Source organism: Myxine glutinosa, chromosome 7 (genome assembly GCF_964187855.1).
Source record: "Myxine glutinosa chromosome 7, kmMyxGlut1.1, whole genome shotgun sequence".
NCBI classification, from domain to species: Eukaryota; Metazoa; Chordata; class Myxini; order Myxiniformes; family Myxinidae; genus Myxine; species Myxine glutinosa.
Genome location: NC_136267.1, coordinates 100,645,566 through 100,672,149, shown reverse-complemented (window position 1 = coordinate 100,672,149; position 26,584 = coordinate 100,645,566). Strand labels below are relative to the sequence as shown.

General features: G+C 40.8%; 1 protein-coding gene across 3 annotated transcripts in view; it reads right to left on the bottom strand.

Moving 5' to 3' along the window:
- LOC137431626 (uncharacterized) overlaps positions 1–26,584 on the bottom strand; it is an 86,473-nt gene that overhangs the window by 20,424 nt on the left and 39,465 nt on the right. Inside the window, exons 6-16 of one of the 3 annotated variants that reach the window (XR_013624123.1) lie at positions 25,899–26,121; positions 25,617–25,681; positions 25,256–25,365; positions 24,946–25,079; positions 24,511–24,608; positions 23,004–23,020; positions 22,598–22,738; positions 17,230–17,331; positions 15,815–16,461; positions 7,822–7,955; positions 5,365–5,419 (exon numbers count right to left, since the gene is read on the bottom strand). Coding sequence is in view for 2 of the 3 variants with exons in the window: in XM_078782068.1 (XP_078638194.1) it covers positions 5,365–5,419; positions 15,815–16,461; positions 17,230–17,331; positions 22,598–22,738; positions 23,004–23,020; positions 24,511–24,608; positions 24,946–25,079; positions 25,256–25,365; positions 25,617–25,681; positions 25,899–26,121 (1,592 nt within the window). In the remaining variant the exon portion in view is untranslated. The remainder of the gene's footprint in view (positions 1–5,364; positions 5,420–7,821; positions 7,956–15,814; positions 16,462–17,229; positions 17,332–22,597; positions 22,739–23,003; positions 23,021–24,510; positions 24,609–24,945; positions 25,080–25,255; positions 25,366–25,616; positions 25,682–25,898; positions 26,122–26,584) is intronic. The other 2 variants (XM_078782068.1, XM_068123154.2) reach the window with 2 other exon arrangements.

Here is a 26,584-nt window from a genome sequence, read left to right as displayed (position 1 = left end):
TACATATATATACATATATATATATACATATATATACATATATATATATACATATATATACATATATATATATATATATATATATATATATATATATATATATATATATATATATATATATATATATATATATATATATATATATATATTAGGGTGGTCCACAGATATATGTAATATTTAATAATATTAAAAATCCATGCTCCACAAGGCTGCCCTTGTTCCTATATTTATAAAGATCATATGAACCAAATATGAGGTCAATTGGAACTTATTTAGAGGTTGCTCAAAAAATAACATTTTTAATTTATCCTGGGTTTTTTAGATGGCAGAAACTCGCAGCTCTTCCACAGTTTGGTTGCTGGGAAAGTCTGAAAAGGAAATAATATGTGGGGGACTACCAACTAAAGGACACACATTGCAGAAAATGGTGTACCATCACATACAAGAACAACATACAGTTCATGAAAGTGCCAAACTTAGTGTACAAGCTGTGTGTGCATACTGGGAGAATGCACAAATTCCAGTGCAGAGAATAGATTCCTGTGAGCGCCAACTTTTGAAGTTTTATGATGCCTACAAACTGGTAAAGAAAAATAGAACCAAGACATTCGAAAATTATAGAGTGAAGGAGCAGATGTTCAAAGATGATCTTCAATCCCTCTTCGATATCTCACCAAATGATACGCTTGAGAAAATGACAAATGAAGAAGACAAAGCATTCCTTATCATGCAGCGTGAGGATCCCTCAAGTTCACGTATGGGATCTGTGGACAACACTCTGGCAGTGAAGGAGAACAGAAAGCGTATCAGGCTTGAGAATGAAGATAAAAGAAAGAAGAAACATGCTGCTGAAACTCGAACAGCAATGCAATCTGTTCCATCAACATCGGCTGTGGTTGATGATGATGATGAGTCTGAGATTGAAAGCTCCGATTCAGGGCACAATGAATTCAAACTCCAAAGTCCATCTTCTGCCAAACAGGCGAAAAAGGCTCCCATCAAGGTGATCACTCCAGCAATAGTGGCAACTCTGGACAGAGTAAATCTCTCAGATCGGCATGCTGTGTTTGTGGACAGTGCTTTTGCACAATCTCTTGGTCATACCATTGAAGACATTTCTCTGTCACGCAGTGGAATTCCTCATGCTCGAATTCATGGAAGGGAAATAATGGCCACTGAAGAAAAGGCAAATTTCTCATGTAATAGCCCACTCCTACTACACTGGGATGGGAAAGTGCTCCCTGATTATACTGGCAATCACAAAGAATCTGTTGATCGGGTAGCGATACTTGTAACTGGTATGAATACCGAGAAGTTGCTTGGAGTCCCAAAAATTCCCCAAGGCACTGGTGTAGCACAAGCAAATGCATACATACAACTTCTTGAGGAGTGAAATGTCAAACAGTTGGTGAAAGGCATAGTGTTTGACACCACTGCATCCAACACAGGGCTGAGAAACGGAGCATGTACCCTCATTGAAGCAGCTTTGGATGCTAAGCTTGTCTGGATTGCATGTTGTCATCATGTGTTTGAAGTAATGCTCTCTGATGTTACAACTAAAGTCATAGGACCCATGAGCGGATCTGAGATCAGACTGTTCAAGAGGTTTCAGAAACAGTGGCCTTGAATTGACAAGAAGAGGTTCCAAGTAGGAGAAGATAAAATATTTTCCGATAACCTTGTTGAACGTCAGAATATGATACATTTTTATGCAGCTGCACTCGAAGAACAACACCCACGTGATGACTATGAAGAACTTCTGAGACTATGCCATACATTTCTGGGTGGATGTGAGGCCAGAGAGGTGAAATTCCGTGCCCCAGGAGCTATGCACAATGCCCGCCGGATGATGAAAGCCGTATATGCTCTCAAGATGGTTCTCTTCAAAGACCAAATAAAGCTAACATCACATAAATTGAAGGGAATCACACAGATTGCTCTTTTTGTTGCACTTGTGTATGCAAGATTCTGGCATGAGGCACCATACCCACAAAGGCACCTCTCAATGATTTGGTTCTTCTTTCAACCCTTGATTCTTACCCAGATATGGTTGTCCGTGAAACTGCTGTCAAAGCATTCACTGGACACCTCTGGTATTTGTCAGAACACCTTGCTGCATTCAGCTCTTTTTGATAGCCGGGTGGATGATGAGACAAAGGCGATGATGGTGAAGAACTTCAAGCGGGCTCCAAAGCCAAACAATCTTCATAGGATAGATGCTAAAGCCTTCAGGGCTTTCTGACTCAGTGGACACCGATATCACAAGTCGATCTCTTGAATTATTTAGTGTTGTCATCTCAGAGTCTGACAAAGAAGTATCACTGAGTTTTCTGGAAAAGGAGCCACACCTCTGGAACACAGACAACTCATACCAAGAGCTTGAGAAGAAGATACACAGCATGAAGGTTATCAATGACTGTGCTGAGCGAGGTGTTGCTCTCATCCAAACTTTCTGACACTCTGATCAAGAATGAAGAGCAGAAGCAATTTGTGTTGAGAGGTTCGAAACTTCATCGTGAAAACTTTCCAGTGTCAACCAAAGCCATCTTGTCAAAGAAGGAGGCAATGTTTTGAAACACAAGTTTCTGAAAACAATGTGAAGTAAAATCATTCAAATTATGTGTATTCTGATGTTTACTTTGTTTTAATTGTTCTGATAGATTTGTTTAATCGTCTCTGATAGATATTTTATATTCTCTGATGGATGATTAATTTTTTCCTATAAATGATTTATTGTCAAATTAATACATGAATGTTTGATCTACTATTTTGTTTTTAATCTTAATTTGACTATATGAATGAACATTGAACATATATGTACATTGTACAATGGTACATTGTACATAATTCTCTGTACCCTCTGTACCCATCCCTCTCTGTACCCACCGTACCCAGCTGCTCCTGGACTCTGTGTCCTTTCCTCCTGACAAGGTGGAAAAGTTTCTGTCAACCCTCGACTCTGATTCTGCAACTGGACCTGACGGCATCAGCCCACGGGTCCTAAAATCCTGTTCTTCCGCTCTTTCACTCCCTCTCTCTGTTCTCTTCACCCTCTCTTTTGCTCAAGGTCATCTGCCATCTGCTTGGAAATCAGCCAACATCACCGCTTTACAGATAAAAGGTGCAAAAACAGATCCTAGCAACTACAGACCAATCAGCCTTCTCCCAATTATCAGCAAAGTCATGGAATCCATCATTGCTTCGGATATGAAATCTTTCCTCTTCTCCAATGGCTTGATCTCTGATCATCAATTTGGTTTCAGACCAGGTCACTCTACTCTGGACATGCTGCTTCTGCTGTCTAAACAATGGATGGAGGTCCTCAATGCCAAACAGGAAATTAGAGCCGTCTCCCTCGACATATCACGTGCCTTCGATACGGTCTGGCACCCCGCTCTGCTCACCAAACTCTCCTCCTTTGGTATCCATGGAAATTTCCACGCATGGCTGGCGGACTTCCTCTCTAGTCGTAGTCAACGTGTGGCCCTGAATGGGTTTCTCTCATCTCCTCTTCCGGTTCAGGCTGGAGTTCCCCAAAGCAGTGTTCTGGGCCCTGTGCTTTTTCTGGTCTTCATCAATGATCTCTACGACTGTCTTGAAAATCCTCTCTATCTCTTTGCTGATGACTCCACTCTCTGCCGCTCCATTCCTCATCCCTCAGATCGGCAGTCTGCAGCCTCCTCACTCTCTGCAGACCTGGACAAAATCACTGACTGGGCAAACAAGTGGAACATGTCTTTCAATCCTGACAAATCTCACACTCTTACGATGTCTCTCCGAAAAGACTGACTGGACAACCCTCCCATCCACTTTCTGAATAATCCTCTCCAAGAAGTTCTGTCACTCAAGCTTTTGGGTCTCACTATCTGCCATGATCTTTCCTGGGAAAACCACATTTCAAATCTGGCCTCCAAAGCCAGTCGCCGACTGGGCATCCTCCGTCGTGCGAAGTCCTTCCTTGGCACAAGGCACAACTTGGCACAACTCCTCACCACATACAAGGCTTTCATCTGCAGCTCAATGGAATACTGCTCTCCCCTTTGGGCTGGTGCTCCTGCCTCACACCTAGCTCGTCTTCACGCTGTTGAAACCAAAGCGTTCAGAATCATTGGAATCTCCCGTGAGGAAGCTACCTCCGAGGGCCTTTCACTTACTCACCGCAGGCAGGTTGGTGGTCTTTCTGTCTTCTCCCGACTCCTCTCTGGCATTGCTCCTCCAGCTCTCTCTGGACTCTGTCCCACAAATATTCCTACAGGTCGCACAAGATCTGCCTGCAACCCTCTTATGGTTAAACTGCCAAAATAAGACTCTCTGCTCACCTTCACTCCTTCATTCCTCTTTTCTCTCGCCTCTGGAACAAACTCCCTCACTCTCTTCAATCCCACTCCTCCCTCCAGGTCTTTAAAACAGCTGTTCACCACCATCTCTCATCTTCCCCCATCCAAAACCTTGATCTTTTCTACCCCCGCTAATTTCACCCCAAATCCACTTTTTTGAAATACCAACTTTTTTCCTGGAAGTCCTTGGTGTCCTTGTGTTTATACTTCTCCCACCTCCGCCCCCCCCCCTTCCCACGCCGCCTCCCCCCAAGCCCCCTCCCTCCCTCACATTCCTGATGTCCCTGCTCTCAAATGTTGTGTTTATGTGCTTCCCCTTCTTTCCCCATCTTGTCTACCACTCTCCTTTTTATATACTTTGTTTGTTTGTCTGTTTGATTTGTTTGTGTGATAAATGTTAGCTCTTTCACGAGCCTCGATTATGTATACAAAAAAAATAAAAAATAAAAAATATCAGCTTCAAGATTTGATAAATGTATCAGGCAGTTGCTCCTTTGCCAATAAAATTGTATTGTTAATGCCTTAATGTATAATACAATTCTCCAATTTAAATTCAAACTCTCCTCAAAAATCTCAAAATCCCCTTTGAATTAAAAATTCAAAGGCAAACAAACAAAACAGCTCCTCATTTAGTGACATGGTGGCAAGGACACTTGATGGAAAATTTCTGGAGGTTCAAATCCAGCTGAAGGCAGCAATAAGGATTCAGATTATTCAGTAAACTGAGCTCGTCTCCATCTCACAATCAGATGCCAACAAAAACAAAGCTAGCCGACGGGTGACCTTCATAAAGGGCACAATATGCCAGTGACCTGTTATGACCTTCATGTGATGCCATTACACAATTTGGGCAACTCTTCTTGTTTAAAGGGCAAAAAGAGATGCACATGAAAATGCTAGCTATAAAAAGCAGGGGTAAGGGCCAGGGCCTACACACCCCCTTCATCAATCCAAAATACATTTAAAGTTGATCAAAATCATGAGAACTTTGAAGCAATTAAAAGTGCAAGGACAATTAGGATATTACCATTGGTTTGGTTCTTTTTCAGTCGAAATTTCACCCTCTTTTCACTCTTGCATTCCTGAAGGAAAAAGGAAAGAGCACAAAATAAAGAAAATGTGTGAAAATGTTGACAAAAATGTGAAAATTACACGGAACAGATAAGCAAAAATGGAAAGGTTTGCAGAGTGATGCATTCATACAAACAAAACAAAGGCAGAGAAGACGGGAAGAATGGTAAATGCATGCTGGATAAGTTGTTTTTTCTGTGTGTTTTTAACAACATTACAAAATACAAACACAAGTGAAAAACAAAAAGTGCAAACATTTCATGAATACAAGGACAGTGAAAGTAAACATCTTGAATTAAGAACGTTTGATACATTCAGGAAGAAAAACAATGGCACAGTAGTTTAACAGGAAGAGCTCTCCACGTGGAAACACTGCAGACCAAAACCTAAAAGGGACAGTGTGCAATGGGAACATGGATTCGCAACTGTTTTCATCAACACCGGTCTTGGACAGCGACGTTTCCAGCTATAAAACTTCATCGGCAGGAAAACATGTTGACTGGTTAAAACCAAAAAATGAACAAGTCATTTTCTGCCACCCTTAAAGATCCAAAGACACAGTTATTTTCATTTGATTCTATTGATTTTAATGTAAAGAACTGAAGGTGGTTCTTAATTCTGAAATATTTAAAGTGTGACAGTTAAAACAAAAAAGAGTAATCAGAGATTGCAGACCCTCACCAGGACGTGTTTTTAGTGGTTTTTAAAGCTTTGTGTTAAAACAAATATGGCGGCCGAACCACATGACCGATGACATCATCAAGAATCCTCTGATGGCACTGGGCAACAAAAAAAAAATCCGTCTGCTACTAAGGGAAAGGGCAAGTGTTCTTGGCTAAATCAGGGCCGCTGATTTCAAATATGTAGTCAGAATTTAGCCAGCACGTCAGGTTTTCAAAATATGTATATGTATTAATGACACCCGGCGTGCTATATTAGATACTATATTTATTATTGCAGATCGCCACATTGTACATCAAATAGCAGTGCTTTGCAGTGCTTGTAAATAGCAGTGCTTAATAGCAGTGCTAATAGTAGTAAATAGCAGTGCAAATAGCAGTGCTTTGTAATTACTTTCCCGCCATATTTAGACAGCAATGATTGATCTCCGTGTATAATGTGTAGTATACAAACCAAGAACATGAACGAGTTGCAGAAAAAGAAGTTAATAAAACATGGTAATCTTAGGAAGGGTGAAAACTTGATCGGGAAATCTGCCCCATTGTGAGTGATTCACAAACAACTCCAAGTTTACACTCTTCCTTAAAATATAGTCAGCGTAGAAACTGTTCAGAAGTGTGTGAAACACTTGCTCTTGCGCTTGTGTGTGGAATTGGTCTCCCATTGTAGGAACCAGCAGTAATGACCCATCATGTTTGGGTTGAACCGGCCTTAACACCTAGTTTCCATGACCGAAATGCTTGGAGGAACCTTTCGCCATGCTCATCGCTTACCTCACCCAGATTAGGTGGGAAGAAATCAAGATGAGAATGTAAGAAGTGCATTTTAGGACATCCTTCAGCCCATTCGCTGATAGGCCTTTAGCATGTTTAGCACGAATTCAGCATACTGTTCAGTTCTATGGTTCCCAAGAAAGTTCTGCACAACCAACACAAATGCTTCCCATGCTGCAAACTCAAGTGGGTTGTTTATTTTTAAACTCGGGATCACACATCAGTTCTCGGATCTGGGGCCCAACTAAAATGCCTGCTTTGAGTTCAACATCAGTTTTCTCTGCATCAAACTTCTCTCCGAGATATTGGAAGCCATTGCCATCGTGATCCAATGCCTTCACAAAGTTTTTCATAAGGCCAAGTTTGATGTGAAGCGGTGGAGGGTAGACTTTTTGTGGGTCTACCAATGGCTTATGATGCACATTGTACCTGCCAACCAAGTATTCATGCATTTCAGGACAGTCTTTTACAATATAATACTGTCATCGCAGCTGTTCCATAGGCACAATAAGCACACGTATTTTGTGTACCCCAGCTGCAGTCTTAGGACAGAAATCACTTTTAGATCACCGCAAATGTTCCACTTATGATCTGAGTAATTAATCACTTTTAGAAGGGTTTCCATGGACGAGTACGTCTCCTTCATGTCGACAACATGAGCTGCAGGAACAGAAGGTTTTTTGCTACCATTGTGCAACAAAGCACATTTGAGGCTCACTTTGCTGGAGTCTATGAAGAGTCTCCATTCATCAGGCACATGTTTGTGTCCTAGCTCATGCATTAGGCCATTAACATCAGCACAGAAACAAACATAATTTTCTATCTTAAAAAAGGCAGTTTGTGTTGCAATCACGGAAGTGGGAAATTTTGATTCCTTCCTCAAGGTCTAGGAGATTCCATTGCAGTACTCTGGAGCCCAACACTTCAGCCTTCTCCTTTGACAATGACAGATCTCTCACCAGATCGTTTACGTCTTCTTGATTTAGCAAGTGTGGCTTCTTTTCTTCAGACTCAGGTTCGTACAGTTCATCCATATCACCCATAGCATCGTCAGAGATGTCATCACTTTCATCTGCAGCAGCTTCTGCTGGAACTGGCACAGGAGAATCCAAGTCATGGGGGACCAGCTTCAGAGCAGACTTACAATCTGGGTATACAATTTTTGACTTTTTTTTCGTTGAGAAACCAGCAAAATTTGTCATACAAAAGTAGCAGTCAAAGTGATGATTCGTTGGCTCACGCCACATCAGTGGCACAGCAAACGCATTCCCTTCCTTTAGCCACTCAACCACTGCGTAAGCCCCGGGTCACACGGTGCGGGAAACATGAGGTGCCTACCAGCTCTCGTCTTGGTCTCCAACGTTACATTCAAAATAATACTTGTAAGCAGCTTTCACCCTCTTGGTAAGGTTCTAGCACTCGTTATGTGGTGTATTTCCCACAGATATAACAAAGGTCATCAAGGTGATTCACACAGCCTCGCCTATTCATGATGCCTGTAGTAACATATGCCTAACCTGAAAATAAACAGAAAAGTACAGATATTTTCAAAGTACACCGCCCCCATGCCAAATAATTAAATATCCTACAGAGCAGCACAGATCTAAAACCGGCAAATAAATAACAATACGGCAAATAAAAACATTAATTGACTAATCAAAAAACAAAAAATACCGTTTTTGACAAAGTACTTGCTCACTATTGTGCCGAAATTTCAGCTTCCTAGCTCAAAGGATGGCTGAGATATCGCCCGGACAAACAAACAAACAAGAAAACAAGTACACATACATTCAAAGTACACCGCCCCATGCCAAATAATTAAATATGCTGCAGCGCGGCATTGCCGGGGCGCCTCCGGCGCCCGGCAATACCGCAGTGCAGCTCATTGAGGCTGCATTGGGAGGGAGAGGTGTACACTAATTGATTGATTAATTGTATAATTAAAATCAATAAAAGATTATCACAAAATATTTTCATAATCAATTGGCTAATCGCATAACTAAACCACTAGTGCTTCATCCGAAGATGTATCTTTTAGAAATTTAATTAAATAAGTCATTTATAAAAAATTAAATAATTAATTGATTACTCAATAAATAATTAATCGATTAATCAATAAATACTTAATAGATGAAATGATTAATCAATAAATCAAAAATATCCTTGATAGCCACATCACTTGGTCACTCATGTCCAAATATTAGCTTCCCAGCTCAAAAGGTGCCTGAGATATTGGCCAAATGAGAAAGAAAATAAATAAATGATTAATAATGAAAATAAATAAATAATAATCATAAAAAAATTAAATTATTAATCAATTTGGTCAGAGAACACATAAACTACCACTATTTCATCAGAATCTGTAACTTAAAAAAAAAAAATTTTTTTGTCATTAATCGAATAATTAAATAATTAATCGATTAATTGATTAATTAATAAATCAAAAATATCCTTTGCAGCCAAATCACCTGGTCATTGGCATGTCCAAATATCAGCTTCCTAACTCAAAAGGTGCCTGAGTTAATAATGGTCAGAAGATAAATGAAATTTAATTAATTAAATAAGTACTTAATTAAACGCTAATAATTAAATAACTCCTCAATTAATTGATTATTCAAAAAACAAAAAATACCGTATTTGACAAAGGACTTGCTCACTACTGTGCCGAAATTTCAGCTTCCTAGCTCAAAGGATGGCTGAGATATCGTCCGGACAACCAAGAAAACAAACAAGAAACCAGAGTGAAAACTGAGTACTCTCTTTCAGCGTGCGTCACTGCCGAGCCCCCTTCGGTGCCCGGCAATGACGATTTGCAATGCCTGGAGGTGGCATAGGAAAGGAGCGGTGTACAACAAGAAAGACAAGAAAAGATACATTCAAAGTACACCGCCCCAATGCCAAATAATTAAATATCCCACAGCGCGGCATTGCCGGGCGCCGGACCGCAGTGCAGCTCATAGAGAGTGCATTGGAAGGGAGAGGTGTACAATAATTGATTGATTGCATAATTAAAATCAATAAAAGATTATTATCAAATATTTTCTTCATCAATTGGCTAATAGCATAACTAAACCACTAGTGCTTCATCTAAAGATGTATCTTTTAGAAATTTAATTAAATAAGTCATTGATAAAAAAATTAAAGAAGTTATTGATTAATCAATAATTAATCGATTAAATGATTTATCAATAAATCAAAAATATCCTTTCTAGTCACATCACTTGGTCACTGTCATGTCCAAATATTCGTTTCCTAGCTCAAAAGGTGCCTGAGATATTGCCCAGATGAGAAAGAAAATAAATAAATGATTAATAATGAAAAATAAATAAATAGTAATCATAAAAAAATTAAATAGTTCATCAATTGGCTAATAGAATACATAAACCACCACCATTTCATCCGAATCTGCATCTTTAAAAAATAATTAATTAAGTCATTCATCGAATAATGAAATAATTAATCGATTAATTGATTAATCAATAAATCAAAAATAGCCTTTGCAGCCAAATCACTTGGTCATTGTCATGTCCAAATATTAGCTTCCTAGCTCAAAAGGTGCCTGAGATAATGACCAGAAGAGAAAGGAAATGTATAAGGACTTAATTAATCGCTAATAATTAAATAACTCATCAATTAATTGATTAATCAAAAAACAAACAAGTGAAGATACATTCAAAGTACACCGCCCCCATGCCAAATAATTCAATATCCTACAGCGCGGCATTGCCGGAGCGCTTCTGGCGCCCGGAAATACCGCAGTGCAGCTCATAGAGACTGCGTTGGGAGGGAGAGGTGTACAATAATTGATTGATTAATTGCATAATTAAAATCAATAAAAGATAATCATAAAATATTTTCTTAATTAATTGGCTAATAGCATAACTAAACCACGAGTGCTTCATCCGAAGATGTATCTTTCAGAAATGTAATTTAAAAAAGTCATTAATAAAAAATTAAATAATTAATTTATTGATCGATGAATAATTAATCGATTAATTGATGAATCAATAAATCAAAATTATCCTTTATGGCCACATCACTTGGTCACTGTCTTGTCCAAATATTAGCTTCCCAGCTCAAAAGGTGCCTGAGATATTGCCCAGATGAGAAATAAAATAAATAAATAAATAATTAATACTGAAAATAAATAAATAATCATCATAAAAAAATTAAAGTTAAACAATTGGCTCATAGAATACATAAACCAACACCATTTCATCCGAATCTGTAACTTTAAAAAAATTAATTAATTAAGTCATTCATCGAATAATTAAATAATTAATAGATTTATTTATTAATCAATAAATCAAAAATACCCTTTACAGCCAAATCACTTGGTCATTGTCACGTCCAAATATCAGCTTCTGAGCTCAAAAGGTGCCGGAGATATTGCCCAGAGGAGAAATAAAATAAATAAATAATTAATAATGAAAATAAATAAATAATAATCATTTAAAAATGAAATAATTAATCAATTCGCCAATGGAACACATAAACCACCACCATTTCATCAGAATCTGCAACTAAAAAAAAAAAAATTTAGTCATTAATCGAATAATTAAATAATTAATCGATTAATTGATTAATCAATAAATAAAAAATAGCCTTTGCAGCCAAATCACTTGGTCATTGGCATGCCCAAATATCAGCTTCCTAAATCAAAAGGTGCCTGAGATAATGGCCAGAAGAGAAGGGTAATGTATAAGTACTTAATTAATCGCTAATAATTAAATAACTCGTCAATTAATTGTTAATCAAAAAACAAAAAAATACTGTTTTTGACAAAGTACTTGCTCACTATTGTGCCGAAATTTCAGCTTCCGAGCTCAAAAGATGGCTGAGATATCGCCCGGACAAACAAGAAAACAAGAAAGCAAACAAACAAACAAACAAACAACCAACAAGAGTGAAAACTGAGTACTCCCTTTCAGCATGCATCATTGCCGAGCCCCCTTCGGTGCCGGGCAATGACGTTATGCAGCACCTGGAGATGGCATAGGAAAGGTGCGTGTACAACAAGAAAACAACCAGAGTGAAAACCGAGTACTCCCTTTCAGCGTGCGTCACTGCCAAGCCCCATTCGGTGCCCGGCAATGACGTTATGCAGCACCTGGAGATGGCATAGGAAAGGTGCGGTGTACAATTATATTAGGTTATAACCTGAAAATATATAGATACTATTAGCACGATATGAAATCCAAATTTGATACATTCTTCAAATATTTACATTTGTGGGGGTAGGTAATAAAATACCTTAGTCCAGGTAGAACTGTATTGATTAGTGTGCTCCGTATGCCGTGTCGCAACCCTGTACCTGTACTTAAGTCAGGCCCGGATGTCACGCAAGTGTATATTTTTCTCCATGCTAGGGGTGGAGCTATGCTAATTAGTTAGGGTATAAGGGTACATTTCCTGTGTGCAAATTGCCTCTGTAGTTTCCCCTTTGTTCTTATTAAACACGACACCACCAGCCATGCACTCGCAACTCGCACATAATTGCAAACCACATAATCGCCGACCAGATCTGGACATTGCTACGACACCACCCAGCTCAAATCTTCTCTATGGGTATCAAGAAAGGCCGTGATGCCACGCCCCGAAGATCGATTGGTTGGAGTGTTGCGATGGCGTGGCACGATTGGAGCGCATGTGACGTCATCGTCAAACAATCGAGCACCGGGAACAAAAAGGCAGAACATTGCCATTTTGTCTCACTTCTGTACTGGTGGTCCTCGCAAGCGGTCGCGCATTTGCTTGCTCCAGCTTTGGCAAAGCTCTGTTCCCTGTTTCTCGAGTCACATTAGTCTCTGTCAAGACCTGCATCTCATCCTGTCACGGTTGCTTATTATTTGCTCTATCGTGTCCTGGTCACATTTTGACTCACCCTGTTCCGGGTTCAGGAAAGGCAGACGCATCCTTTCCTCTCCTTGGTACTGGCTTCATATGACTGCTGTGCTTGTTGTCGTGTGCGCCTAAAAGGAACAACGGGGCTCGGTGCCGCCGAGCGGGAAGGACGAGGGAGGACGAGAGAGGAGCTCAGGAGTGTTCACTTCGCGTCGGCGGCGAACAAGACTTCGCGCCAACGCGTGTTTTCCAACGCAGGGACGTGGGAACTGTGACGGCCCCGGGCAGTCAAGGACGTTGGAGCGGAGTAGCAGGCAAACGCACCACACTACATTTTTACGTATATTTTTATCATCCCCTTGTGTGTAATTGTGTCTGATGGAGGATCCTCAATATAGGAATTTTAGTTTACTGTGCATTCATTTCTGTTATCCTGGCATTTATTTTTTATTAAACCTATTGTTGTTACGTTTTCAATTCCTTGTCTTGTACCTTTATTTGTCTGTGGGAATCAGATAACCCCCGTCGCAGCCATCCATACAGGTCAGGGTCTTGCGGCCCTCCACTACCCCCCACGCGTCACTACCGCCATAGTTTGGGGTATACGCCTCGGAGTTAAAACTCGGAGCAAGCACACGACAATATATACCTTGCACTTAAACATTTTAGTATCAAGTTATTACCTCCTCTCAGCACAGAAGCGGCACACAAAATTATAATGCCGAGTGAAAATTTTTACTTAAAAATTCATAGCTTGGTCAGTTTTCATCCATTTTTAATAATATCAAGTGCATTCCACAGCTCTTTTTATGAGAAATAATATTCTACAACAGATGTATTGCTATAATTGAAACAAATAATGAGAATTTATGACCACTCAAAATCACCCACCAGGACAAACTACTGTACAACCACCTTTGGAGGCCATTTTTCCCCACAGAGCAGGAGTTGGCCTTTTTCGGGCACCGTGGTCCCCTTTCTGAAGCAATGTTTTATGGCCGGATGCCTTTCCTGCCGCCAACCCTGTTAGTCGCCTTTTGCGACACACAGGGAATTACCAGTGAACTGGTACTCAATTTGCTGACCTCGAAAGGATGACAGGCTGAGTCAACCCCCCTGGCGTTAATTCAGCGAACGCCCAGGATTCAAACCCAGGATCCTAGAATCCCAAGCCGGCACCCTAACCGCTAAGCCAACACCAGGGCAAGCTACTGTAATTGGACCATATGTACAACTCAAAATCCTGACGTGCTGAGAAAATTCTGACTTCAGATTCAGAATCAGCATACTTGATTTAGTCGAGAATATGCGTTTCTACCCCAGTAGCAAAATCTTTGTTGTCCAGCGAGTCAAAATCAATATAAAAACTACCCGCAGTAAATAAATTCTCGAGATGACGTAGCGAGTCACGTGGCTAATCAAATGGCTGTTCTTTTGTGGGGTGGGGGAAATAGAGCGTAAAAGGACATCCAAAAACATTAATATCTCTGTTCCAAGTATTTATTCAAAAAAAGAACACCGATTAAGTGTTAAGTGAAGCAATGTCTATTAATTTAAACAAACATGATTTTCTGTGTCTGCAGGCCTTCATGGGTGGAATAAAATGACTTGTTCACTTAAGGCTTTAACCAACCAATTTATTGGAATTTAAAATAAATTGGAATTCATTTTATTTATTGGCTTGGAGGATAACATGAATGCAAAAGTAAACTAGAAAGCATCTCGAAATGCAAAGGCTGTTCACGGCCACTTTGTAATCGAAATAAAATTGACGAAAATGGTACCTAAAAATGAATAAAGGTGGTAAAATTTATTAAGTGAAGTTCTCCATATTCACACAATAAAGGTTTGTTGAAAATGTAATGACAAAAGCTCAAACGATAATTCAAGAAGAATGAATGAATGAATGAATGAATGATCGTTTTAAGGCCATTTTTTCCCCGCTATAGCGGGGGTTAGCCATGGAAGGAGCATGGAAGCAATTACAAACCCAGCGGTATAGCGTTTGTGCTGCCTATTTGTACTAACTGTGACTTTTCCCTTTCACCCAAATAATAATTAATCTTCTCCATAATCATTTTACTGTAAGATAAATAAAGAAGAAACTAGAACGGCACTCAGTAGAGAGTATTCCTCCGCCTGGTTGGTCATATCACTCAGTGGTGAAGAATCACTTTAAAACTTCCATGAGCCGGATCCGGATCCAAATCTTCACCAAAATTTAATCGATTCTTCCTGGACACACACAACCTGTCCACCAAGTTTCGTCCAAATCCGTCCATAACTTTTTGAGATATCCTGCTACATATTGTTTTTGGCCCCATCTCCCAATGGTGAAGAATCACTTTAAAAATTATACTAGCCGGATTTGAATCCGGATCTTCACCAACATCTAATCATTTCGTCCTCGTCACTCACATACGCTACATCTCTGCTAAATTTCATCCGAATCCATCCACAACATTCTGAGATATCTTGTTCACAAACAAACAAAAAAATGAAAAATCGGTTAGAGGCCGAGGACTTGCCTGAATGTACTTCTTTTTTTTTAATCGGCCATTTTGGATCAAAATGAATGGGAAATCTACACATGTATAAACGCTAAGCAATGGAAGGTAACTGAGTAAGTGTATGCATATCTCTTGTCCTTTCAGTTATAGTGGTTTGAAATATATTTTAAATGAAAACTCGACCCCCCCCCCCCCCCGATTTCACGTTTTGGGTGACCTTGAGCTTGACCTTGGACCTAGAGAGTTAAAAATTGGGCACAGTCTATTCCAGGGCAAGGCAAATATGTGTGTAAAGTATGGCGATGCTATGTGCAACGATGTAGACGTAGTACTGCGCACAAACAGACAAACCAACCAACCAATCAACCAACTTGCCGGAATAGATTCCGGCAAATAACAAACAAACAAAGACAGGGGTGAAAACATAACCCCCCTCCCCCATCCACCTTTGGTGGTGGAGGTAATAAAAATAAACCACAAAGTTGAAATTGTAATGAAGACAAAGAAATAGAAACAAGAAAAAGCCAAGTCTTTTACAACCTCTCTATCATTAGCATGAAGCAATCAATTTGGAAAATACAGTACTTGGTAATCTGACCTTAAGATTTGCAGAAATTCTTCCCTCTTGTCTTTTATTTGCCCTCTTTGCTCTTCCAACTTTCAAAGGCAGCACACCCTCTGCTTTGACTTCTTCAGCTTTCACTACTGCCACAGCCACTTCCTCTACATCCTCCTCCTCAGCTTCCTCTACATCCTCTTCCTCAGCTTCCTCTACATCCTCCTCCTCAGCTTCCTCTACATCCTCCTCCTCAGCTTCCTCTACATCCTCCTCCTCAGCTTCCTCTACATCCTCCTCCTCAGCTTCCTCTACATCCTCCTCCTCAGCTTCCTCTACGTCCTCCTCCTCAGCTTCCTCTACATCTTCCTCCTCAGCTTCCTCTACAGCCTCCTCCTCTTCTTCGGCTTCCACAGCCGCCACTGCCTCATCCTCTTCTTCTTCTTCCAGCGCTAACACCTCCTCATCCTCTTCTGGCACTACTGCATCCTCCCCTTCTGCCACCTCCTCTCCACCATCCATCAGCTTCTTTTTCAGCTCATCTATTTCTGCTTTTCCCGTTCTTACTTTCTTCCGTTGGCCTTCTGTTTCAACAACTCCAACATCCTTGTTTAATTGCTCTGTTGTTTTCTTTTTCTGTTTCTTCTGCTTTCTATTCTTCTTGTTTTTTACTTTCAATTCTGCCATTTCTTCAAGGGGCAGGTGGGGGGGGGGGGGGTGGGGGGAGGGAGGGGAATGACAAAAAGTAAATTTTGAGAAAAGTTAACATTTCATAACAGTATCAAGTTAAGAATAAAGTCAAGGTTCTGCATATACAAAACCAAAACAAAATTTTCAAACAGGAAACAAAGCTTTCAATTCATGTTTTCTAAAATAGAACATTTGTTTCAAATCTGATTCTTGTTAGGCCAGCTACCATAAACTCATTAAAAGAGAGTAAATTTTAAAAACCTGCTCACTTTACGATTAACACGACACCAATAATAAAAAGGCCACAAAGACAAAACTACAGTATTACAATTCAATGCATGCAAACACTGTTCTGCTAATATTCTGTTCATGAACAGAAAGTCACATCATAAAGTAAAAGCAGAATAGCCTTTTTGCATTAAAGGCATAAAGTAATGAAAAACATCGCACGAGTCTCAGGTGCATTTACTACTCAATTGCACTTGCAAGATTTAAAAAAAAAGTTGTTTGGAACGGCAAACCAAAACTGGACGTTTATTTCAAATGTCCAAAAAGTTCAGGAACAATAATGGTGAACATGTGGCAAAAGCTCAGCTAAATGTGGTTGCGGAAAGCAATTCCGTTTCATATTTAACATCTATTTTCTTAACAATCATCAAGAAATCAAGCGTTTGCCAAAGTTTGTGTACTTTAATCACAAAGCGTTTCAACAATCCTGATCAAGACCGATAACCAATCACAAACATTGCGGCACGAACCATTCCTACCTTCCATTTTCCTTTTTCGCTTTCTCACCATTTGATCCTTCTCCTTGCTTCGGCACAAGACTTCACCAGTAGAACTTTGACTTTCTTGGAGAGGCATCTCCACTGTATGAAAGATAATAAAATATCATTATTTCCTTCCAGTATTAAAAGGCATTTGAACAATTGAAATCAAATTATGAGCCATTAAAGCACATTTTAAAACGAGCAATGAGGGTGCTGCTCAATAATGTCATGTTGCATGCATGTGGAGGAATGGAATGGAACCCCTTGTTATGATACTCATGTATATTTGTACACTACCAGTCAAAAGTTTTGGAACACCTACATTTTTCCAGTTTTTATTGAAATTTAAGCAATTCAAGTCCAGTGAATAACCTGAAATGGTACAAAGGTAAGCAGTAAACTGCTCGAGGTTTAAAAAAAGTTTAGGTTAGCAAAAACGGGAAAATAATGTAAATTGCACAGTTACATTGTAAAAAAAGGCCTTCTTCAGGGAACAAGTAATGGGTTAACAACTTACAGCTGTTCTGCAGCAATGTAAGTAAATTAAGCCTTGAAAGTTGATGCAAACAATTCCTACAGGTATCCCAACCTCTGCCGATTACTTGATAGCAAACCCCCTGTCTGTATAAAAGCATTATGGGAACGGACTGTTATTACATCCTCTGAAGCATTATTTGGACAAAACTGGAGGAAACTCTGACAGGAAAAGGTCTGGCAGACCCAAAGTCACAACAGAATCAGAAGACAGGTTTCTGAGAGTCAAGAGCTTGCGTGATAGGCGGCTCACAGGACAACAGCTTCAAGCACAGCTTAACACTGGTCGAAGTAAGCAAGTCTCAGTTTCAACTGTGAAGAGAAGACTTCGAGCTGCAGGTTTGACAGGTCGAGTGGCAGTAAGAAAGCCATTGCCAAGATGGCAAAATAAGAAAAAGAGGCTTGCCTGGGCCATGAAGCACCGCCAGTGGACGACTGAAGACTGGAAGAAGGTCTTATGGACCGATGAATCAAAATTTGAAATCTTTGGTTCATCACGCAGGGTTTTTGTACACCGTCGAGTAGGCGAAAGGATGGTTCCTCAATGTGTGACACCAACTGTCAAACATGGATGAGGAAGCGTGATGGTCTGGGGCTCTTTTGCTGGATCTAGAGTCGGCGACTTGCACAGAGTAACTGGCACCCTGAACCAAAAGGGCAACCACACCATTTTGCAGCGCCATGCAACACCCTCTGGTATACGCCGAGTTGGTCAGGGGTTCATCCTACAGCAAGATAATGACCCTAAACACACCTCCAAGCTATGTCAAAACTACCTTCGAGGAAAAGAACAAGACGATAGGCTTCAAATCATGGAATCGCCAGCACAGTCTCCAGACTTAAAACCCATCGAGCTGGTTTGGGATGAACTGGATATAAGGGTGAAAGCAAAGCAACCTACAAGTGCAACACATTTGTGGGAACTTCTGCAACAGTGTTGGGAAGAACTTCCCGAACAATATTTGATTTCCACTGTAGAAAGAATGCCACGAGTGTGTTCGGCGGTTATATCTGCAAAAGGTGGCTACTTTGCGGAGTCAAAAATGTAAATTAAATTTTGTTAAACAAAATGATTCTATGATTTCTTTTTTATCTCCAATTGTTTATTTGTTCTATGCTTAATTTCAAAGTACAGGGTGTCTCAAAATACATGGAACCCATGTCACTGCTAATAATTCTGCCAATATTAATGTTCTTGTTCTTTTTTTTCAGATATGAAGAGAGGAGACCATAACAACTAATAATTATCAATCAAAATGCCTTGGACAAAGGAGGAAAAAATATTTTGCGTCACTACTTATTTGGAGACGAAATCATTCAAAACGGTGCAAGCAAAATTTCGCAGGAAGTTCAACTTCAACAACTATCCCCAGAAAAACCAAATTTATCGTTGGGCACACAAATTTCAAGCCACTGGATCAGTAAACAACCTCAACAAGAAGGCAGAAACACCCAGTTCTGGCAGGAAGCTGACTGCAAGATCTCCTGACAATGTGAATGCGGTGAGACATTCTGTAGGAAGGAGCTCGAAAAAGTCCATCCGAAGACGTAGCCAAGAGCTGGGTCTTTCACGTGCGTCAGTGCAAAGAATCTTTATCAAGGATCTTCAGCTGTACCCATACAAGATCCAGATCAAGCATAAACTCACACCAGCTGACATGGCAAAACGTGTTGTGATGTGCAGGTGGTTCGAGAACAAGATCGAAGAGGATCCTGACTTTCTTGATGATGTTTGGTTCAGCGACGAAGCACACTTCTTGCTCTGTGGGCATGTCAATAGCAAGAACAATGTGTTCTGGGGCACACAAGCCCCAGACGAGGTGCTTCAGAGGCCCTTGCACTCTGTGAAATGCACGGCCTGGGTGGCCATCTCAAAACATGGCATAAATCGGACCGTTTTGGTTTGAAGACGCAGACGAGGAGGCAGTCACTGTCACAAAGGAGCGTGACATTGTGGTGCTCAACAAGTTCTGGAGGGGACTGGGGAGACGTCGTGGCGTGAATCGAGATGTGCATTGGTTCCAACAAGATGGGGCAACTCCACATACAGCCAACATCACGATGGAGTGGCTGGACCACCGATTCCCTGATCGGCTGATCAGCAGGCGCCGCGAACCCGAGTGGTCTCCGCATTCACCCCATCTGAACCCCCCCAGATTTTTATCTCTGGGGGTTCTTGAAGGACCACGTGTATGAGAATCGTCCTCAATCCATTTCTGAACTGAAAGTGGCCATCACCCAGAAGATTCGTGCCATCAGGAAGGAAGAGTGTGTCAGGGTGATTGACAACTTCGCTCGTCAGCTTCAAGTGTGTCAAAGGCGCAAAGGCGGTCATTTGGAACATGTGCTCTAATAAATGTATCCTTTGAGCTAGAGATCTCAAATCTTCAGTTTTTTAATTGTTATCATATCAGCTTCCAGGAAATGTAATCTTTTTTGGACTTTCTTGTCTGAGTAATAAATTATTATCATGTTAATGGGTTCCATCTATTTTGAGACACCCTGTACATTGAGACATTCAACTGCATAAATTTCAATAAAAACTGCAAAAATTGAGGGGTTCTAAAACTTTTGACCGGTAGTGTACATAAAGGAAAAACACAATGTCCTGCCTTCATATTTTGTGGATACATGTGAGAAGTTGGATATTATTTGGATAATTTAGAATAACGAGGCCAAGAACCTGGTGTTCCCTCTTTCTCACCTTGTCAATTATGTACACCCTTTCCTCTCCTTTAAGCGGGTCAATGCACCCGTAAATACTTTCCATTTGATGAAGATGTTGCGCATTCCTCTATTTGCAATGCTCGCTGGTGTGCGTGCAGCACCAAGTCATGAAAATTATCCAGTGTCATGGATGTAAAAGGTGTGGTGTCAGAAATTACATCAGTCTGGATTGGGAATCTGGGAAAAGATCAGTTTCTGGATTGGGAATGATCTGAGGTGGTGGCGAACAGTTGTCTTTAAGATCGAAGGAAGAATGAGATTGAAGAGAATGTGGAAGATGGATCCACAGGCACAATAACAGTTGAACAAATGAGTTGAAGTGAACAGTTATTCCAGGTTTTGATGCTATTATATTGTTGTGGGAATGCCTTCTGGGGAAGGGTGTGGGGAATTTGCATAGTATAGCAATAGTTATTTCCCATGCTGCATGTTTCAGCACAGGCTTGAGGTAATTTTATTGCAACGTAGAATATGCGTCGTTTTCGGCATAGGAAGCTGGTGTCAACCTTCCCCAGTGTTTCCAAAATCTCTCTCTCTCTCACAAATGACAGCAAAGCACACAAAAATCACTTGGCGACACGTCTGGATCTGGAATGACCACCCACGAACTTAGCCCCAAACCAATAACGGCTGAGCAGGAATGGGTCACAAATTTGGGTGTGGGCCGACTCTATAAAAGGTGTGACCAGTCTCCACCAGGGACGACTCACGAAGAGAGCTTCGCTGCAGAGCCCATGCAAAGTGCATCGACAGGGTTCCCCCACAGACTGGTCCTTTACAGCACAGTCGACAGCCACGCCCACACTTCGAGCTCACACTAGCTCCGTTCATGACCTGAGACAATTCCAGAGAGGCAGTGCTGGCATTTCGAAATAGCTGCGTTCTGCCAGGTATTTTCAGTCCTGTTAATTTCGATCTTCTCATCTTTCTCCTGTGATATGCATGAGGCCTTAAGGACTCGGTAATTACGGAATGCCATCCGTTCTTTGAGTTATTTGAGTCGTTACCACACTGGCATGTGTTTGGGGGGAGGGAGGGTGGTTTGGGGAGGAGGTTGGCTGGGTGTCCTCCCCCAGGAAATTATTTAAATTGATCATCGGAAACAGCATTTCCTGCGTTCTTTGCATTCTTCCCTGGGCCAACAGTTCAGCAGATTTGTAATGACTAATGGCCAAAGTGGCAAAACTGGTGAGCCGACTTGCCCAGCTGTTGTTCCTTAGTTAAAACAAGAATGGCCGACTGCACTGTAGTCACAACCTGCAACAAGATCCGGTAACGGGCCAATTGGGAAACGTGCATCGAAAGCACTTTTAAATGAACAGCACGATTAAGAAATACATTTAATGACCTATTAAATAATTAACTGGAAACTTCTCCATCTAATCAAGTGCAAAAGACAGTCCAGGAGCAGTTGGGTGCAACTGGATATGGTGGGTATGAGCGAGGGGTCGGAGAGAAGATTTTGAAGCAAAGAAAATTGTGTTCGGATTATCCTAGGATTGAAGTCGGGACTCTCAGAAGGATTGGACAGTTGTGCTGATCTGGCGAAAATAATCAGGTAAATTCAGGATTTGTCCATAACGCAAAGGGTCTCGGAGGCACAGTAGATTGTCTACCCTCAGCTACCAAGGAGCACATCTCCAGCCAGCATTATCACCCGAAGGGGCCATTTCTTCTCCCAAGTTTTTTTTTATGCATACAGGTCTGAATCAAGTCTCATGGCAGAGCTGAACACTGAATGGATCAGGATACAACAGTAGAAATAAGGGAGAAACACCAACACCAGAGGCTAAGAACAAAATAAATGGAGATTTGGATAATGGGTGTTGGGAGGAATGATGGGGAGGACAGGATGCTTGGGGTGGACAAGAAGGATACATTCTAAGCAAACTCTCCAGAAGGAAAAACTGGAAAATTGGAAGGATGTGGGCTTGGGGGTGGGATTAACAGGGGTAGAAAAGATCATGATTTTGGATGAGGGATGGTCTGAGATGGTGGTGGTCAGCTGTCTTGAAGACTTGGAGGGAAGAATGGCATTAAAGAGAAATTGGAAGTTGGTTCCACAGGTGGGGGAAAGGGAAGAAAAAAATGATAAAGAAATTACCTCCACCTTTATCCTCTTTTTTCCCCGCAAAGCGGGGGTTGGCCTTTTTCGGGAACCGTGGTTGTTGTTGTTTTTCGGTCCCCTTTTTGAAGCAATGTTTTACGGCCGAATGCCCTTCCTGACGCCAACCCTTTTTGCCGCCTTTAACGACAAACAGGGAATTACCAGTGAGCTGGTTTGGCAGGAAATATTGTGGGGACTGTTAGCTGGGCATGAAACAGGTGATGGGACAGACCACCCCCACCCCCCACCCCAATTAGGTCAATTAACATTTAGTTTTACTGAGGCCACACCCCGTATGTATGTGGTGGTCCATGAGGGGGAGATTGTGTGTGTGCTGCTCACACGTACACACAATAGTACCAAATATAGCTAACATGTTAAAATTTCAATTGTCGACACTTACCGGTTGCACTTCTGAACCTGCAAAATAAAAAGTTACAGATCAATTAGGAAGCAGGCAAAATTGGAAAGCTGAATGCAAATGTTTGGTTATGAGGAGTAAAGAAAGAGAAGTGAAGTCTCCACAAGGTAGTAACAAGGTCTGCCACAAAAAGAGCCACATCAACACTGTTTTCAACTGTGGTCAACACAAGACAAGGCAGCTTACAGTAGACATTTTAACACAAACTAAAGAAAAGTATGACACAATGAAAAATAGAGAAAGGCACTTGAAGAACAGTTATAAGAGCAAACACAAAGCCTAAGAGGTTAAATTAAAGGTGAAAAAAGCAGCTTTTGTTCAACGGCTTTACTTCACAAGCAGAAATGCCTATAAATCATTTTCAAGACTTTCAATATAAAATTGTAATATTTGTTGATTTTTAATAACATGGATACTAACTACTACTTCAAGGAACAATAATATTCCAAGATCAACAACACTTGATCATAACTACCAAGTTTGGTGAATTTCTGCATAATTGCTTAGGAGGAGATAGCGTGACAGACAGGTGCCGGTTACAATATCCCCGTTTATTAAAGGTTTGGGGATAATAATCCACAGACACAGCTCTGTTACTAACAGGACGTGACATGGCATACTCATGTTGAATACACACAAATGCACTTCCACTAAAAAATGTTGATGGCATTAAACTATTGGCCTTGTAAAGCAATCATTAAACCATTGTCAAAATACAGGTGACCCATTGAAATGATTCATACAAAACAAATTTTGACACGACACCTACAAAAAAAGCTTTTTATTTATACATTTATTTAATGTTAAAAATAAATATATAACAGTCTCAAAGACTATGTTAATACGAAGAATAAGTTTTATCCATGGAAAGTTGACGAAGGTATACGAACCACCAAGGGAAGATAAATGGAGGCGATACAGTATTTTGAGTATCTGCCCTTCGGCAGAGACTCTCTTGATACGACAAAAGGCAAATGTCTGAAACATCAGTTTCACTTTACTTTGCATCGATCAGCATGCCTTTGTTAACTTTCACTTGATAAAACCTATCGTTCGAATCGTCTTCCGACATAGACCGATACTACCCTTGACAATGTCTAGTATTCCTCTGTTTTAACAAATGTAGAGTGCAAGGCCAACAAGAGCTGAAGAAACATAGAATCTGCGAGAATAAAGATACAATGTGAGCCAGGGCATGATGAACGTGGAAGTAACAGCAAAATTTACGCAAACAGAATCCATAACATTTCTGAAGTACGTGTCACATAAAATAGATTTTTCTGATCTACCTCTACATCAGAACATCAAAATGGATTAAGCATGCTGGGCTAAGACAGGATAAACCTCAAACACAACATACCATCAATCCAGAGAGACAATCACAAGCTTGTGGAAAGACAACGTGTGCGTGCGGTGCCTGTATGTGATAGGAGAAGCGGCTGATTTGTGGATATATGACGATGCTGGGTATGTTTGGCAAAATGGCTACCTCTGTACTACTTGGTACATGCGTCTCCTGTTTTTTTGCCGTACTACAGGTTGGGCAGCAGAGTTCAACACAAGTTGAGATATTTCAGAGTAGGAAACCTGATGCAGGAAACATGGGACAGAGGATTGAGGAATATTGAACAGTTTTGTCACAAACGTTGGGGTCAAGTTACAAGAGTTCATTTTCCAAAAAGTTAAAACAAATATCAGTGTTCATGGAAGAGTGGAATGATAGAATGAGGGTTCAAACCACAATATAGGGGTAGAGGGGAAAAGGTAGACAAAGGCCAAAAATATGAGCACAATCAGAATAGGTAGATGTGTGCGAGTGCATTCAGATAGTGGATATTGATGGGGCAAGACGACAGATGGGACAGATTCTGGACGTTCCACAGCATGGAGGGGGACAAATGAGTGTAGTTGCCAAAAATTGTACCTGCAGTTGATGTCCCTCATAATCATAAACATCTTGATCAGATGAATCATCCTCAATTTCTTCATTTTCTCCTTCTTCCTCAATTTCTTGTTCTTCTTCACCTTCATCTCCATCTCCATTCTCTTCAACACTTTCTTTTATTGTGAAAAAATTAAACAACTGACAGCATTACAGTGGAGCATGAAAAATATGAATGGTAAATGTATGGAAACATGGACATCAAACAATGTATGGAATTGGTTGTAGCGGGAGTCTTCAAGCATCACGAAACTCCCCAAAAGTCCACATCCCATAATCAGTCATCAGGTACCTGGAACATTCTTGCTTATTTTGGCATTTCCTCTCTGCTTGGACTTGGACGCTCTTCCCTTCAGGAGGTCTTCAAACACTGTCCGACATACTACATCCATCCACAAATCTCTGCAAGACAAGCCCCACGCACATCCAAAAAAATAACCTGGTGCAAGAAGCACAAAAGCACAGGGAGAAGAGAAACACATTTATGTGCTGGAAAGATGAAACGCTTAAATGGTAAGAGAGGATATTTGAGCTAAAAATGATATGTGAGATGGGTGAGGCCATATACAAGAGATCAAATGAGAGATTAGTGCAGTATAGTAATGCAGAAACGAGGGTGAAATCTCAGGGTAAGAGGAAGAGAAATAGCTCACTCTTCAGTGGTTGCCAAGACATGCACAAATGGCTCCAGGAAGAGCAGCACAGCATCCTCAGGAAGCTGCAGCGGAAAACACATTCAAAAGGAGCTCGACGACGATGACGACAACAACAAAAAGAGCACCGAATCAAAACAAACTTTTAAAAACACGACCAATAGTTTTTTACATAAATTGCAAGACAAGTATTCAGATCATGACATCAACCAAACACCTATGTGGATATTTAAATAAGCAATATAACAGGGCATATGTTCAAGTACCTGATGCTGTACTCACATTCCTGGCAGCCCGATTCAACTCTTTAATGAAAATTTCAGCGACGTGAAACCGCAATCCATTGGAATACTCCATTACTGCTTTACGGCCTCCCTTGCATTTCGCCGCTTCTTCTATGGCACTCGGCCCTCGCTCTTTTTTTTGTTTGAAGACCGGATCTCCCTGGCCTCCTTCCACTCCCAAGACTATGAGTGAAAGGGGGGAGAGGAAGCGGGTGATAAGGCTGTGGAGAGACAAAGAACAGCGAGTTTTATTTGAGAAAAACAAATGAGGACTTGGTCACAATCAAAATTTCATCTTATCGGCTCAATTATTACGTTATTTCTCCGAAATAACCTCGGAGTGGGTCCCAGTGTCTGGGTGTACGTCCGTTAACATTTGCCGAAAACATCTCACAAACTAACCGACTAATATGAATAAAATTTAGTAGGATGGATCAGAACAGGAAGGTCTCATGTGGTTGTAATCCCCATCCGGATGCGGATGCGTTCCCTATCAAGTAGATAAAAGAGGGTTTTTACCCAAATACTTGTATTTCATTCAAAAATCTTCTTCTCAGAAACTGCCAGGCAGATTCAGACCAAACCTGCCAAGAGGCACAGGGACCATTATCTAACCTTAAGTTGTGCTCTTCATGGTTGCATCTCCCCACAAAGGTCAAGAACCCATCCCCGAATCCCTCATTT